Source organism: Lynx rufus, unplaced genomic scaffold, assembly GCF_022079265.1.
Source record: "Lynx rufus isolate CCGP_SWC_20201006 ecotype Redwood Valley unplaced genomic scaffold, mLynRuf1.p SCAF_16, whole genome shotgun sequence".
NCBI classification, from domain to species: Eukaryota; Metazoa; Chordata; class Mammalia; order Carnivora; family Felidae; genus Lynx; species Lynx rufus.
In genome coordinates this window covers 48,165,194-48,181,198 of record NW_025814830.1, presented here as the reverse complement: position 1 = coordinate 48,181,198, position 16,005 = coordinate 48,165,194, and the positions used below count along the sequence as shown (strand labels likewise).

Sequence of the window (16,005 nt, the reverse complement as noted above, 5' to 3'; positions counted from 1 at the left end):
AGGCAGGCATCAAATGAGCTTTGAGCCGAGCTGCTGAAAGACCTGCCCTCGAGAATCCACAAAGTGCCCCTGCGAGAGGAACGCGGACCCTCTCGGGCAGGCGTGCGTCCCCCTGAACGCTCACACACCCAGCCCTGCACCTGCCCTCGTAGCCGCCCCGCTGTAAACGGGGGAGTGAATAAACGCTTTCCAAAGGAACTGGAAAATCCTCTCAGAACGTGTTTTTTCTATCCTGAAAGACAGGTTAAAAAAAAAAAAAAAAAAAAGAAAACAGAACAAGATAACCACTGTCACCCCCGTGTTTTTGACTTTGACAAAAAACGCCCAAGCCAGCATTTCCTGACATTTCGGCCAGATCGCTCTCTGGGGGACCGTCCTGTGCTCTGCAGGACGATTAGCTGTATCCCCGGTCTCTACTTACCAGACGCCACTATCCCATCGTTGTGGGATCAGAAAGCATCTCCAGTTACCACCAACTGTCCCCTGAAGGACACAGTGTCCCTGGAGGGGAATCCCGGGCCTCACAGAAAAGAGAAAGAGCATAATTTGGTAGTAAGAATCTCAGAGCCCAAGGCTCATGATTTCTGGCTCTCCCACTCACCAGCCGTGTGCTCTTGCGGAGGTGTTCAACCGCCCTGTGCCTCAGTTTCCCCATTTGTAAAATGGGGACAGTAACACCAACTGCTTGGGGTTAGAGAGGGCTGAATGAGTTAATGTGTGCGAAGAACTAAGAACTGTGCCTTTCACACAGAAGTATTAATTTGAATAAACACTTACATGCAAAACTTAATTAAAAAGTGTTCTTAATTGTAACCTAAAATGACTTTTTAATGAACAGAAAAGCACGACACACGTCCCCAAAGTGTTATCTTCTTCTCCTTTAAACAGAAGCCCTCTTCTGTGTTTTCTTTTTCAATAAGCTTTTTTGTCACTTAAAGAGATAATTAACAGTGATCTTAATTTAAACCAAAAGGATCAAAATTAAATTCATACCACATTACATGGATATCATCTCAAGAATGCTATTCTAGAATTTTTTTTTTCTTTAAAGTATAGTTAACTTGGAGGCTGACAGCTGACTGTGAGGAGGGCTTCCGAAGAAAAGGGGGCTGGGGGTGGAGAGCCCAGAGGCACAGGTGCCTGCAGCGACAGCCCGGCACTGAGACCTCGTCCTTCCATGCCCACCTCCCGGCTTGGGCACAGGGGCTGCTCTGGACCATGTGAGGGACGGGAGAAAGGCCCACCAGCTCTCTCTGGTGCCAGGTCTGCCCTCAGGGGCAGGGTCATCCTCTCCCTGAAAGCCCAGCCTGGTGGGCCTGGAGCCATGTGTGCTTCTGACTGCACCATGGGAAAGCACGAGGCGCCCGCAGAAGCCACACGATGGGAGAGGGGCAAAGCTATGAGTCCGCGAGGGGGTCTCATTAGGATCCCAGAGTCTCACTGGGAGCTACAGCCTCTGTCCTTGGGGGTGGCCTTGCTGCCTTGAGAGGAAGACCACATGAAAACAGTAAGGACGCAAAGGGCAGTCTTCTTTTAGCCCATTAGCAGTTTCCCAACCCCCAAGAGAGAACAAGTAACCCTTTCAGAGTTAGAAGAAAAGGGCCAGGATGCTTGCAGGTCAAGAGAGATCAAGGGGAATCCAGGATTAGGATTGGTCAGAGGCATGCTTCTGCCTGGAGGGCTAAAGAACAGAGAGCAGGGGAAACTGGAGAGAGGGACCCCCAGTTAGGACCCAGCCAAGCGCTGTCCCTACATTCAGTGTAAACAATGGGACCAGACAGGCCAGTTTGAGACCCAAAACACCGGGGAGGGCTGGGCGACTGCCTTTTTGGAGACCATACGTGCACCACCGAAAGCCCTGGTTGTGGGCCCCCAGAAGCTCTCAGAGGAGCTGGCTGGGATATGCAGACCTTATTTGGTGAAAGCAGCACCCAGACACTGGATGCCATCGAGGAAGGAAGCAGATGAGAAAGGCCACCCAACGTAAGGGGAAAGGCAGGGTGACCCCAGGCTCCAGGCAAACTTGACAGGAAGCCAGGGGGCCTAGGGTACGTGGCCGGAACGAAGGCAGGCCCCACACAAAGCAGCAGGCAGAGAAGGGCTCTGACAGCCAGGGCCCCGGTGATGGGCACCTTTGCATTCCAAAGCCCAGTATGCCCCCCGCTCAGCGAGGCCGGAGGAAACCTTCACTGCATGAATTACTTCCCCCACTACACAGGACTTACTTTGTCTCCCGGGTGCTAAGCACAGGAGATACAGAGGGTAACAAGAAGAGGTCCCCCCCTCACAAAACTTACAATCTGGGGAGAAGACAGCGCAAACGAGGACAGTAGGGCTAAAATGACTACAGGCAAGGCCAGGTACCATGACTCAGATAACAAGGCGCCAGGAGGAGGGTGCAGGGGTCAGGGACAAGGGGAAACCAGTAGCAGTTACGCTCAGCATTGAGGGGATGACAAAACCCTTCGTGCAGCAATCCAGGCAGAGGGAAAGGCGAGTGGGCGCTCAGAAGCTGCCTGGAGCCTGGCTACAGCCTAACGGCCCCCTGTTGCTAGACTCATCCCTTCCATTCTCCAGACCCCGAGACCACCTTCCAAAAGATGAAAGACATAAACCCCCTGGCACCCCCTGGATCCAAGCCTTCGGGGGATCCCCGGGTCCTGCCGATGGAGCCCCAGCTCCCCGACAAAACGCGGACTTTCTCTGCCGCCTCAATCTTCCCACGCCTCCAGCCGCACTCACGCCACACGGAGGCCTCCGCTCAGTTTCCTCCACCTGGGCCGGTCCAAAATCGCCCAGGAGTTGGGAGGCCAACTCTCGGGCTCACCTGCGGTGTCCCCCACCTCCCCACACATGCCTCCTGCCAACAGGCTGCCGCTCACTATACACAGACTGCACGGGAACCACCCACGCGTCACTCTGCCATGTAACAACGGGTGACAACTGGGCCTTATTTATCTCAGTATAACCAGCGCCCAGCAAAAAGCCTGGCATGTGATAAAACCCCAATGTGTCGTGAATAAATCAACTCTCCAAGGTCTTCCTTTTTTTTTTTTTTTTTTTTTCTTTTCTGGTTTTCTTTCTACCAAGCAACCAAAGACAGCAGTGGCTCACAACCTGGGGTAGATAAGAATCGCCTGGTCAGATCTGACAACATATCAATGGAGGCGGGGAGGGCCCAAACCAGTTAAATGAGATGCGCTGGAGGAGGAACTAAAGAAAAGATATTTTCGACATTTTCCAGATGTTGAAAATCACTGATTTACATCCACGTTTCTCAAAGCCAATTGATAACCTGCCTTACGTGGAAAGCCTAGAAAACACAGATTCCGAACCACGGTGGGCGTCTGCAGCATGAGGGTCTCTGAAATCTGTATTTGGGGCCACTGGCAGGTGATTCTAATATCAGGCTTAAGTGCTGTCACGGCTGCAGGGTGGTTGGGGGTAAGTGAAATCATTGAGCATGGAGTACTTATGAGATCTGTGCTAAGTGCTTTATGTACGCGGCCTGAATTAAAACTCTATCCACCCATTTTACAGATGAAAAAGACTGAGAGTTCTTTCAATGGCCCAAAGTCACACGCTTAATAACGGCAGAAAGGGCCTGCTATGCTACTAGTGTTTCCAAAACTTTGCTGGGAAACTGCTGGAGCTCTATTATATATGCATACAGATGTATATGTGTGTATATAGATATATGTACATACACACACACATACATAACTATATTAGGAGATTTATTTAAAATACATACTTCCAGCTCCCTGCCCAGACCCCCGAGGCATCGGCTTTTTTTTTTTTTTTTTTTCCTGATTTTTTTTTTTTCTTTTTCCGAGGGAATAAGGCCTGTTAGCCACCAGGGCACCGTGCAGCGCCGCTTCGTGAGCAGCAGAGGGCGCGCCTGAGCGCTGCCAGGTGACCCCACTGGACCCAGGGCCCAGAAAGGCTGCCGACCCCTCCTCAGGACCTCGGGGGCCTCCCCGAGGAAGCTCTTTAAGTATCACTGCCGCTCCGCGCGGCCTCGCCAGGCTGCAGCGCCGGCCCGCGCCGGCCCCGCGCAGGTGGCGTTCGGGGCAGCGCAGGGTCCGGGGCACGTGAGGCCGTCAGGGTTCCAGGTGCGGCCCCTTCCAGGTGTGTCCCAGGCCCGGCGGCCCCCCTGCGGCCCCTTACTTGGCATAGTAAACCCAGCCGTCCTTGGTGGTTCTCTGCTCCCAGCCCGGGGGCAGCTCGTCCTCGCTGTCCGTGTCGTCCAGGCCCGCGTAGCGCAGGGCTGCCATGGCGGTAGGGGAGGCGGTCGGTCACCCCCTCGCTCCGTCACCCGCTGCCGGGTCTCCGCGCCCAGGAACTCACTCCCGCTACAACCGAGCGCCGCGCGCGGCGAGACCCAAACGCTCGCGCCTGCGCAGTGCGCCGCCCAGAGCGGCTCTGCACACTCGGTAACTGAAATCCAGTCTCCGGAGTTTCGGAGCTTCCGGGATGAAAGGGGCGTGGTCCAGGAAGAGCCCTGGTTGAGAGCACCGGAGAGGGCGCACTGCCGCTCGGCTGGAAGTAAAAGCCGGTGAACGCTCTGTGACTCAGGAGATGGAGCTGAGCTTCGTCCACCTCCCGGGCCGCAGGGAAGGGGCGTGGGCATCCAGTCACGGTCCAGAACTCCGCCCGTTGCTGAGCGACCTGCAATGACTTCCGCGTTGTTCTGGCCAATCCTGCAGGAGCTCCAGCAAATGAGCATCCTGGGAAATGTAGGCCAGGCCCAGCAGGACGAGACAGCCGAGCAGAAAGGAGGGATGCGGCTGCTGGTTTTCTGGCCTCTGGCCTCTCCTTCTTCTAGAACGTTATAAAGAGTGGACGTTCCTGCTTAGAAACCTTCCAGAGCTTACCATCACCCAGGCTGATTCACAAACTTCATTGTGCATGGAATAGTAACGCTGTAACGCTGGGAGGGTTAAAAAATGCGAACTCCCGCAACCTTCTAATGACCCAGACTTGGAAAAGTTTTTTCCAGCCACAGCAAGATACTGCTTATAAATAAAGGGCTAACGTTTATAAAGGGCTTAATTATGGGCCAAAAATTCATTGACTTATCTTTTTCATGTACCGGACACGTGGGCAGAGTTAGAAGAAAGAACAGATGATTGACCGGCAGTGGAGACTGTATTGCTTATATTACAATTATTTATTTTATCTGCGTACTCCTGACGGAACTCACAGAGCACCACCACGTCTTACGCTTCTTTCTATCACCAGCGCTTAGTAAAATGCCTAGACCTACAAGTTTATTGAAAGAAAGAAATGAATGAATCAATGTGATTTCTTAGGTTGGACCCTCGACAAATCGACCTAGTTTAAAATGAAATTCCCAATTTACAAAATGGCTCTCTCGATTCCTCTTGGAGCACCTACAGGTATTCCGTAAACGTCCTGTGTCAAAAACTGGAAGTGTATCTTTAACTTGGCCTTGCCTAAGGAGTTTTCCAGAACATTCCCCAGTTGAAACTTGCTCCCCAACTCAGCATTCCAGGGAAGTCTACTGACCAGGATTTCTGTGGCCTAGGTCTTGGAAGTATGTAAGCCTCCATCAGAGAAATTACGTATTTAAGGGGGTGGGAGGATGGGGAGGCAGGGGCCTGTGTTGTTTTTGGTCTTGTTCAAGTCCTAAAATTGATACGGCTTTGGGATTCCTGCTCTGCATGCTCTTTAGGGAAGAGACTTGCTTTCCTTTGAAGGTGCCCAACCAAGAACTAACCTAGTGGAAGTATATGTTACTTTTCACAGGTCTGTCACATCTCAGATTTATCAAAACATCACTCTCCAATCCATGTGCATTTAAATAAGTTAATTAATGAGCTGCTCTTCTGCTCACCCCAATTTAAACCCTCGTCTCTGTCACCCAAGTCTATTCATTCCTTCCATATAAGTAGAGATTAGGTCACAATGCCTCCTAATGATGGGGAGGAGAATAAATGGAATCAGTTGATTAGTCTTAGTCCCCCCCCCGATCATAATCTGTATCTCTGTTCAAGGAATGACTGCTTAGGTTTCTCTCAGGTTGCCCTCACCACAACCTCTGCTGGCACCTGTTACCTACGACTCAGCATCAGGCCACCGGTAGTGATAGAGTATGGCGTCTTCCCCAAACTTGGTGGTGGTCCCCTTGGTAAAATTCTCCACCTCTAGGCCAACGTTCTGTTCTTCCTACTACTTAAATTATGCCCTCAGGGCTTCTCGTGCCATGAACATCAGGGTTTCTCAACCTCAGCGCTACTGACATTTGAGGCCAGATAATTCTTTGTTGGGAGGTAGGGGGAGGTCTGTCCTGTTGTAGGATATTTAGCAGTATCTCTGGCCTCTACCTGCTAGATGCCAATGGCATCCCTCTCCCCCAAGCTGTAATAACTAACAAGTCTCCAGGCTGTTGCCAACCGTGTGCCCGCTTGAGAACACTGATCTACGCTGACAGGAAGCCAGAAAATTACTAACTCACAAATTAAATGCTGAGATTTACTTAAGACATGGAACAGCCCCTTCCTGGGCAGAGCTTCACAAGGTGGGCAGATGCTGCTGGCTCAGATTGTCCATTCTCTAGCATTCCCCAAGGGCACTGGTTTCTTCGATGCCTAGTCCCTCAAAACAGGTGAGAGACATGAGCTGACAGAAGTCTGGCTGAGTGGCCCAGACAATACTAATGGCCCCAAATGGTTATGGTGACCTCATTTTATTCCTCTCTGTGGCCTCTGTCAGAATGCTAAAGAAGTAAGACAAGCGGGCATTTGGGGACTTGTGAGGGTAGGCCTGCCACACGTTAGAGTTTACAGTCTTTTAGCTTCACTCAAACTGATACTGTTTTGGTCATACTTATTTGATTGCGAGCAACAATTCAAAAGTTTATATCCAGGGTGCACGTGAGCTCAATTAAATGTTAGTAGGGCCTTTGAGAGCCCAAGGCCAGGTCCGTCTTTTTCCTCTCTTGGATTTCACAGTTTCTTGCTCCCCCTCTGTCTGCTCTGCTCTCTCTTTGCAGGCTTCCTCTATTTACTGACAGTTCTGTGCCCCTTGAACTCCAGCTTACACATGGCTTTGTCTTTGGTCTCACAAGGATCTATAAGAGGGAAAGCTTAGTTAGTGTATACGATCATTATGGGTTTGGAGAGCCTTAGGTTTGGGAATGAGCCACGGTCCTCAAGATGTACCCCTAAGGACGCCTAAAGAGCGGTTTGTTCTGGTAAAGCCAACCAAATCACATTGATTGGTCGTGAGGAGATTAAAGGAAAATTCAACGTGTGGTTCTATAACTGCACACCAGATGGCCCTATCTGCCCACGATTTGAAAGGCCAAAGACCACCCCCCACCCTTTCTGACAAGGATTTCTACATTTGAATTGTCTTTTCTCTTTGAGTGACCATTTATGCAGGAAGGGACAATTTATGACCATAGATCGATGCATTGTTGCTAAGAGCGGTTTTGTCATTACTCGCAGGGGACACAAGTTTTAGTGTAATATCCCCAGGGCCACATGTCATTAGGTCATGTCATTACTGTGATGCTGGCCATCCCTGCCCCCACAAACGCACACACAAACACCCCAACAATTCTGCAAACCGGGTACACCTGAAATCGCCATTCTTTGAGAAATTAAGCTTCATGTTTTTGTGCCAAACTCCATAGGCTAATGAGACTTGGGAAGCTTCCTGACTCTTCTGACAAACTTCTTGTGGGAGGTAACCAATAAGGAAGAATACTAGGCAGGATTCTCAGGCGAAACTGTCCTGAGCATTGTGGCCTTACATAGTAAGGCGTGTTTGTATTTCACTTACTCATTCAAACACACAGTGAGTGAGAAAAAACTATGCCATGTGTCTGAGGAAAAAAAAAAAACAACAAGAAAAACAAAACATCCCCTGCATCTAGAAACCAGTCGGTTAGGATAAGACCCACAGACGTACAGGGCACCTGGGTGGCTCAGTCGGTTAAGCTTCCAACTTCAGTTCAGATTATGATCTCATGGTTCATGGGTTCAAGCCCTGTGTTGGGCTCTGTGTTGACAGCTCAGGGCCTGAAGCCTGCTTCGGATTCTGTGTCTTTCATGCTGTGTCTCTCTCTGTCTCAAAAATAAAGAAACATTATACAAAAACAAACAAACAAACAAACCCACCTACAGGCAAAGAACTATGGTTTGAGGGTTTTAAGAGAAGTTTGAACCAAAATGTACAGGTGTACTGAGACAAGGGGGAATTTCAGGGATAGGATTTCCTATAATTCTCTTTGGGACCAAACTCAGCTAACGTCACTTATAGTGGCCAAGTCACTTAACTTCCCTTATTCTCTTATCAAGCTCTGTTTTTACAGATGAGTAAACTGGGTCACAAGGAATTTAAGTAACTTGCCCACGGTCACTCAGAGAGCGAGAGCCAGCAGGTGCTGGAATTAGAATCCAGATAAGAGGACTAGCCCCCAAACTCACCCTCTCAACCACCTTCCCCCTGTGCTTTCTTTCCACCACAAGGGGTCCCCCGTGCTGGTCCACAGATGGGTGCCCAGGGATTGCCACTCTTCCAGGGGAAAGTGAGAAAAATAAAGTAAAAGAAATGAATTTTTCATGAAACTGAACATATTTCACTTAAAGTACTATTTTTTGTAATATTATATCTGTTCTACTTTTATTTATTTTCTGGTGGTCTGTTTTGTTCCTTTTGCTCAGCATGTCTTTATTTATCTTGAGAGGGAGAGAGAATCCCAAGCAGCCTCCACGCTCACCTCAGAGCCCAATGCAGGACTTGATCTCACAACCATGAGATCATGACCTCAGCTGAAATCAAGAGTGGGACCGTCAACCGGCTGAGCCACCTAGGTGCCCCTCCCAACATGTCTTCTTATGAAATTTTTCAAACATGGAGAAAACTTGAGACAAGTACAATGAATGTCTATATTACCATCCCCCCCCCCAACACGCACACCTCCGTATAGTCATTGTTAACCTCCTGCAACATGTGCTTTAAAGAGAGAACCTGATTCCCTGAGGCATTAGGAGACACTGATTGCTTTGTATTATCAAAGTCCTTGGGACTAAGTGATCAGACTCAGGGACTAAGTGATCAGGCCCGGTGTCTCCGAGCCCACAGCTAGGCACTCTCCCCTGGTGAGTGCATTTCCACAGCGGTGACCTCTCCAAATCAGATCCTCACGTTTGGAAATTTTATTTGTTGTATTTACTTGCCAAGGTCTCAAGTTTCAATGTCGCCTTAGTATATAACTGCTAACCTCTGACCATTCTCAGAATTCTACTTCAGCCTAACTTCATGCCTGGCTACCTTCTGCCCCACAGGAAGAAGAATTACCCTCCAGGGAGGCGGTCCCGATGTCCCAGTCACTGGAAAACTGTGGTGAGGAGTCTCTTCTGCTTAAAGTCCTCCACCCCCTGCTTCAAGTGTCAGGCACAAGGCAAGATTATTCCGTTAGCTGTTGTCATTGTTGTTATGAGTGAATTGAAGTAGACTTTTAGAATTTTATTTTTTTTAAGGTTTTTATTTTTAAGGAAGCTCTACACCCAACATGGGGCTTGAACGTGCAGCCCTGAGATCGAGTAGCGTGCTCTTCCCACTGAGCTGGCTAGATGCCCAAAGGACTTTAAGAACTTTAAAACTCAACCAGGAAGCACGACTTTGCTTTTATATCTGCCTTTGAAGCATATGCATAATTACATGAAGGTTTTCACAAACATTATCACATACGCCATTGTGACAAACATGTAGAGCTGAGTATCATTGGCCTCACTCTATAAGAGATAAACTAAGGTTCAGGGGCGCCTCAGTGGCTTAGTCGGTTAAGCGTCCAGCTTCAGCTCAGGTCATGATCTCGCAGTTTGTGAGTTCAAGCCCCGCATTGGGCTCCGTGCTGACAGCTCGGAGCCTGGAGCCTGCTTCGGATTCTGTGTCTTATTCTCTCTCTGCCCCTCCCTTGCTTGTGCTATCTCTGTCTCTCTCTGTCTCTCAAAAAATATATAAATGTAAAAAAAAATCTTTTGTAATAAAAAAAAAGAGGTAAACTAAGGTTCAGATTAGCAAATACATCACAGATTTGGCCACAGATAGAGCAGAGACTATACCCAGTTCTCTGAGTTCTGAAGTCTGTTTTTTTAATTTTTTTAAAACATGTATTCATTTTTGAGAGACAGAGACAGAGCACAAGCAGGGGTGGGGCAGAGAGAGAGGGAGACACAGAATTGGAAGCAGGCTTCAGGCTCTGAGCTGTCAGCACAGAGCCCGACATGGGGCTCGAACTCATGAACTGTTAGATCTTGACCCGAGCCGAAGTTGGACGCTTAACCGACTGAGCCACCCAGGCACCCCAGAAGTCTCTTTTGTTTTTAAGTTTATTTACTTATTTTGAGAGAGACAGTGGGGGAGGGGCAGAGAGAGACAGAGAGAGAGAGGGAGAGAGGGAGAAAGAGAGAATCCCAAACAGGCTCTACGCTGTCACTGGAGCCCCCAATGTGGGGCTCAAACTCACAGACTGAGATCATGACCTGAGCCAAAATCAGGAGTCGGATGTTTACCCCACTGAGCCACCCAGACACCCCATGAAGTCTGTATTCTATTAATTACCTTTCTCTACTGCCTCCCATGATTAGCATAGGAAATCTGAACTCAACCAGATGAACTATGTTTATTTGCACTCGTGGGATGTTCCAGCACATTTGTGGTAAATTGTTTTGGAAAGGAAAGAGTCACAAACCTCCCAGACATTCCTAGCCCTGCCTCTCACCCTCCCCACAGCTTCTCCATAAAGCCTGTCTTCTGTGGGCCCATAGATCACAGCCAGCTGTTTAAAATGCAACTCTAAACAGCCCCTTCTTTACACTCCCTTTCTTGAGGATATAAAATAAGCTAGGGGTGGCTTCCAGATTAGAGAGCATTCCAAAGTCCTAGCCCAGAGTGATGAGAGGAAGGCTTTCACTGTTTCCACTTCCAATTTTGCAATTTGTGCACGGATTATGTATTCTCAAAAGCTCATTTTTAACTAAATGCATGAGTAAATACATAAATAAAACTAACATTTCCGGGGCCCCCGTATCTCAGGCCTTTACTACCACAGTGGTATCATGTGCACGTTCTGCAACCTGAATTTTTGTGAACTTGGTCCATGTTTGCGTTCACAGCCTCATCTACCTCCTTCCCCTTCTTGAGGCTGTTAGCAATACACCTACACAGAAGCCTGCACGTTGTCTCGTGGTGTTCTCTGCCTCTAATGCCCTTCCCCAACCACATGATTCCTAGTCTCCTGCTTCACGCCCCTTTGTGTGTGTCTTATGGACCTGCTTGGCAGTCAGTGACCTCTATGGTTCTTTCTCAGAATAACATCTGTAAGTGGATAAAATAAAATACATAGAGGGGCACCTGAGTGGCTCAGTCGGTTGAGCATCCGACTTCCACTCAGGTCATGATCTCATACTCTGTGGGTTCGAGCCCCGCATTGGGCTCTGTGCTGACAGCTCAGAGCCTGGAGCCTGCTGCAGATTCTGTGTCTCTCTCTCCCTCCCTCTCTCTCTCCCTCTCTCTCTCTCTCTCTCTGCCCCTTCCATGCCCGCACTCTGTCTCTCAATCATAAATACACATTAAAAATTAAAAAAAAAAAATACATAGAGCGACACCTGGCTGGCTCATTCAGAAGAGCATGTGACTCTTGATCTCAGGGTTGTGAGTTCGAGCCCCCTGTTGGGGTAAATCAAAACGTAAAAACTAAATAAATAAAATAAAATACATAGAATTGTAAAGGCAAGTATATTGAAAGGCAATTATTAAAATAGTAACAAAATTGTTAGATAATAATACCTGTGCTTCATTAACATGCATGAAATATCAAGATCTGCTGGTAGGTCTATCAATCACCATGATTTTAAAGTACTGATTAGCGCTAATAATATTTGAAGGTATCTTCAACAGTAGTCATGGGAGAAAATATCTGGGATTTCTACTGATGACGAAAATCGCAGGTACTGTGTTAGTTTCCTGCATTTATAATGGAAGGAAATGCTCAACTTCAGGCATAGGTTTGTGAAAGTCAAGAAGCAATTTTCCTCCATCCAAGGTCACAGACTCCTTGAGTTCTGTGCATCCCGGGGTATGAACCCTGGTTCCCAGCTTCGCTGTTCCAGGCATGACCGCCTCCAGAAAGTCTTCCTTGAATTCCCAACAGAGCTAACCGACCACTGTGGTAGCCAGCCTCCAAGGCGGCCCGGTGACCCCCCACGGCCACCCCGGTGTTCCCACTCTCATGCAGTCCCCTCCCACACTAAATAGGACCGCCTGTGTGTTGTGTCGAGTGTCACGGCAAGGACACGGGACTTGCCAGCCTTCACCATAAAAGACGTTGTGGCTGCCTCCTTGCTCTCCCTTGGGTCACTTGCTGCGGGGAAACCGGCTGGATGACGTGGAACAGGCAAGTGGAGGGGCCCGCAGGAGGAGGAGCTGAGGTCTCCAGCCAGTAGCCAGCCTCGCCTTGCTGGCCGTGAGCGAACCACCATAAAAGCAGCTCCCAGCCCTGATCAAAACCTTCGGGCGCCTGCAGTCTTGACTGACACCTTAAAGTCACTTCATGAGAGACCCTGAGCCAGAACCATCCTGCTAAGCCATTCATGGAAGCCAGACCCTCAGAAACTGCGTGAGGAAAGACAGACTCACTGTTGGTGTATGTTGGGGGTCATTGGGTAAGCAGCCACAGCTTCTGCCACTGACACACCCTCCTTTGGCCTTCACACAGGTGGAATCCCGTGTCTCCTTCCACGCAGCTGTTAGCATGTAATACTGAAACCGTCTGATTATGTCCATCTCCTCTATGTCTGTAAGAACCATCCGCTTACATGCTGTGCCCCCAACTCCACTCATCCCGCAGTCCCTAGCTTCCAAGTATGAAGTCCAGCACAGACCTTCGCCCACGCGGATTTTAGTCAAAGCTTGTTAAACATCAAAGGGTTGGCAGGCACTGTCAGATCTCAACGTGAGGGTAACTACATTAGGCCTCAGTTTCCCCATCTGGAAAATGGGGGTTGTCAACGTCTGCCTCTTGGGGCTGACATAAAGATTATGTGAGTTCACACACACAATAAGTTTTCCCTAAATGATTATTGCTGATATAGTTATTAATAAGTCTTTGTGGATTCCCCAAACTTCAGTTTTTCCCTCTAATGGGACTAACAGCCCCCACGGAGAAATTACAGCTGGCATTCATCGAACACATACTCCGTTCCAAGCACTGCGCTGAGCACTCACAACGAATTATGTCATTCTACCAGCCACCTGATGAGGCAGGGATAGCTATAATCCCCGCTTTACAGATGGGAGAACTGAGGCTTAGAGAGGTAAAAAGCTTGCCTCCAAATCAGAGACGTGCAACGCCCCACTAGAACCTGGTTTTCTCTGACTCTTCACCCCAGTCTCCACACGAAATCACGGTAGTGTACTTGCAGACTGTAAAAATCCCATTTTTAGGCAAAGGATCCTTACTGCTGTTTGTCAGTGTGCCCTCCTGGGGCCCCCAGAAGGGTGAAAGGAAGAAAGGAGACTGGAATCTGCAATGATACTTAGGCTGCTCAGGTTTATACACAGCATCTCATTTCATGCTTCCAGTCTCACCTCCCCCTTAACGCAGACAAGCACGCCCAGACTAAGGGCATAAAATTACATGGCTACGGTGTGTGTGTGTGTGTGTGTGTGTGTGTGTGTGTGTATCTGTCTGTGTGTGTGTATGTGTCTCCAAAGCTGTTCCTGGAGCCAGCATTCCTAAGAAGTATTTAGCACAAGGCTAGCTGCTTTAGACTCCAAAGCTGAGTAAATTTCAGGTACAACATCTGTTTAATAAATGTCAGTTCACTAGGCTCTGGTTAATCATAAAGATAGATACTAAAATGGCTTACTCAAGCTGGATAACATCTATCTTTAATAGAGATTGGTGTCTTGGGTGAAAGACATAGGATAAAAACCTAAAACAAAAGAGTCTTTAAAGGAAGGTGCACGCCAACTGCACCCCCCTGTCCTCCTCACTGCCAGCTGGAAAATGGATGTGATGCCTGGAGCTTAAGCAGCCTCCTTGGGCCATGAGGTAACACTTGCATCCAGGGAAGTGAAGAAAGCCACAAAAAAAGGCTGACTGACAACTTTATAGAACTCTCATGTCAACTCTTTACTCCCAATTTCATATTTATTTGAGAGAAATAAACTGCACGTGTTTCAACCACTCTTAAAGTGGGTGTTCCTGCCGCTTGACCCAAGCCTAATCGAAGAAGTTCACCAACACCTACTTACTTTGCTTTCCAGATTCCGAAATGTTCTTTTTATAATTTCCTCTCCTTCTTCCTTTCTCCTTAAATATTTATTTACCAAAGCAAGATAAAAGTATTGCTTTTTGTCATTTTAATGAGTTTTTGGGAGAAAGTGGCTATAAATGTATATGTCCAATCTACTATCTTGAAGTTTACCCTCATAATTTTTTTGAGAAAATTAGACGGTGTAATGAGTAGGAAGTTCCTAGTATAATGCCTAACCCAGGGCAGGCACTCATTAAATGCCCACAATTATTGTGTCTCTCTTATCATTGTTACCCATGTTATTATTTCAAATGCTTTCTCTTGTGCTCTTATCTAAAGGCCACAGTAGATGTAAATTAAAAAACAAAAGGCCCCACGCCATGCATATATTTTGGAGTTGTGCTAATCTAAATCAGCACACGTTTATTGATTATTTTTTCATAAATCAAGAGAATATTTGTAGTGACAGGGAAATTTAAACAGCCTGGTTTAGCTCCCCTAGGCAATCCAGCATGTTTTGTTGACTTAGCAGAAATAAAATGGATCACATGCAAAAGAGTCATTCCCCTGCCATCTCCCTTCCTCATGGGCTAGGTCCTTGGAACTGTGATCAAATTCTTACAAGAAAGTTCAGAGAGAGACGTACCAGGTCTGTTCCTCAACACTGTGCGTCTGTGTCTTTGTGTTTATGTCTGTTCTGTGTGTGTGTATATCTGTGTGTACGTGTGTGTGTGAATCTGTGTGTGTGTGTGCGTGAGATGCAGGAGGTGATGGGGGCGGTGAGGGGGCTCTGGGTCCCAGGCTCTGACAGAACTGTTCCTGAATGCTCATTTCACCCCCTATTTCCAGCGGGTGTTTGGGTAAAAATCTGAACTTCAACCTCTATTTCTTCAGCTGAAAACACAAGGGTAATTTCTTTCTTTCCTCTTTCAAACTCCAAATCTCCTTTTAAAAACACCAAAAACCCACAACAGTTCTAATCTTTTCATCTTTGCCTTTCTCTTTGTCCCAGTGCTTTCTCCATCTCTAGGGACTGCTAAAAATAGCCCTACAACCCAGCTGGAGGCGGCATAATGGACGCTTATGCAAGTCAGGAGCCTATCCAAGTCAGGCTCTGCCGCTAAGATCTAATGCAATTAGATCTCAGTTTCCCAACCAGAAAGTGCCGTAATGTTAATGCCTGCCTCTTGGAAGGGTGAGGGAGAGATTGCAGGAGATAATGCCTGCAAATGCTTAGAACAGAGACTGCTGCATGTTCCCTAGTAACTGTGAGCAAATGATACTATGTTGCAGGCGCTGTGCTAAAAACTTTCTGTGGGTTACTTGCTTATCACAAAAACCCTAAGACACCGATAGTATTATTTTCTCCATTTTGCCAGCAAGGTAGGCAAAGGGTAGGAACTTTCCTAATTTATCTGTAGAGCCTAAAAAATGGTGCAACCTGGGTTTGAACTAAGTAAATCTGCCCCATCCGTCACTGTCTTCTCCACTACTCTGCGGCACCGATCTGAATCAGCCTTTGTGCTGAAGGTAATTAACTCACTGTTGCACTTTCTTCAATTTTTTGCATCAATTTAAAAACATTAAGAAATTATTATGTTTGTCTTCTGGGCCAAGCATAGAAAATAATGGCCAATATCATTCATTCAACTCTTACAAAACACTGTAGACAATTAACTCATTGAATCTCACAACGACCCCTGGAGGA

General features: G+C 47.7%; 1 protein-coding gene across 2 annotated transcripts in view; it reads right to left on the bottom strand.

Annotated features, from left to right (window-relative positions):
* WWOX (WW domain containing oxidoreductase) overlaps positions 1-4,577 on the bottom strand; it is a 978,183-nt gene extending 973,606 nt beyond the window's left edge. For both annotated transcript variants that reach the window (XM_047078801.1, XM_047078802.1), the window contains exon 1: positions 4,171-4,577. In XM_047078801.1, the coding sequence (XP_046934757.1) occupies positions 4,171-4,277 (107 nt within the window). In that variant the 5' untranslated portion in view covers positions 4,278-4,577. The remainder of the gene's footprint in view (positions 1-4,170) is intronic.
* Between the last annotated feature and the right edge of the window lie 11,428 nt (positions 4,578-16,005).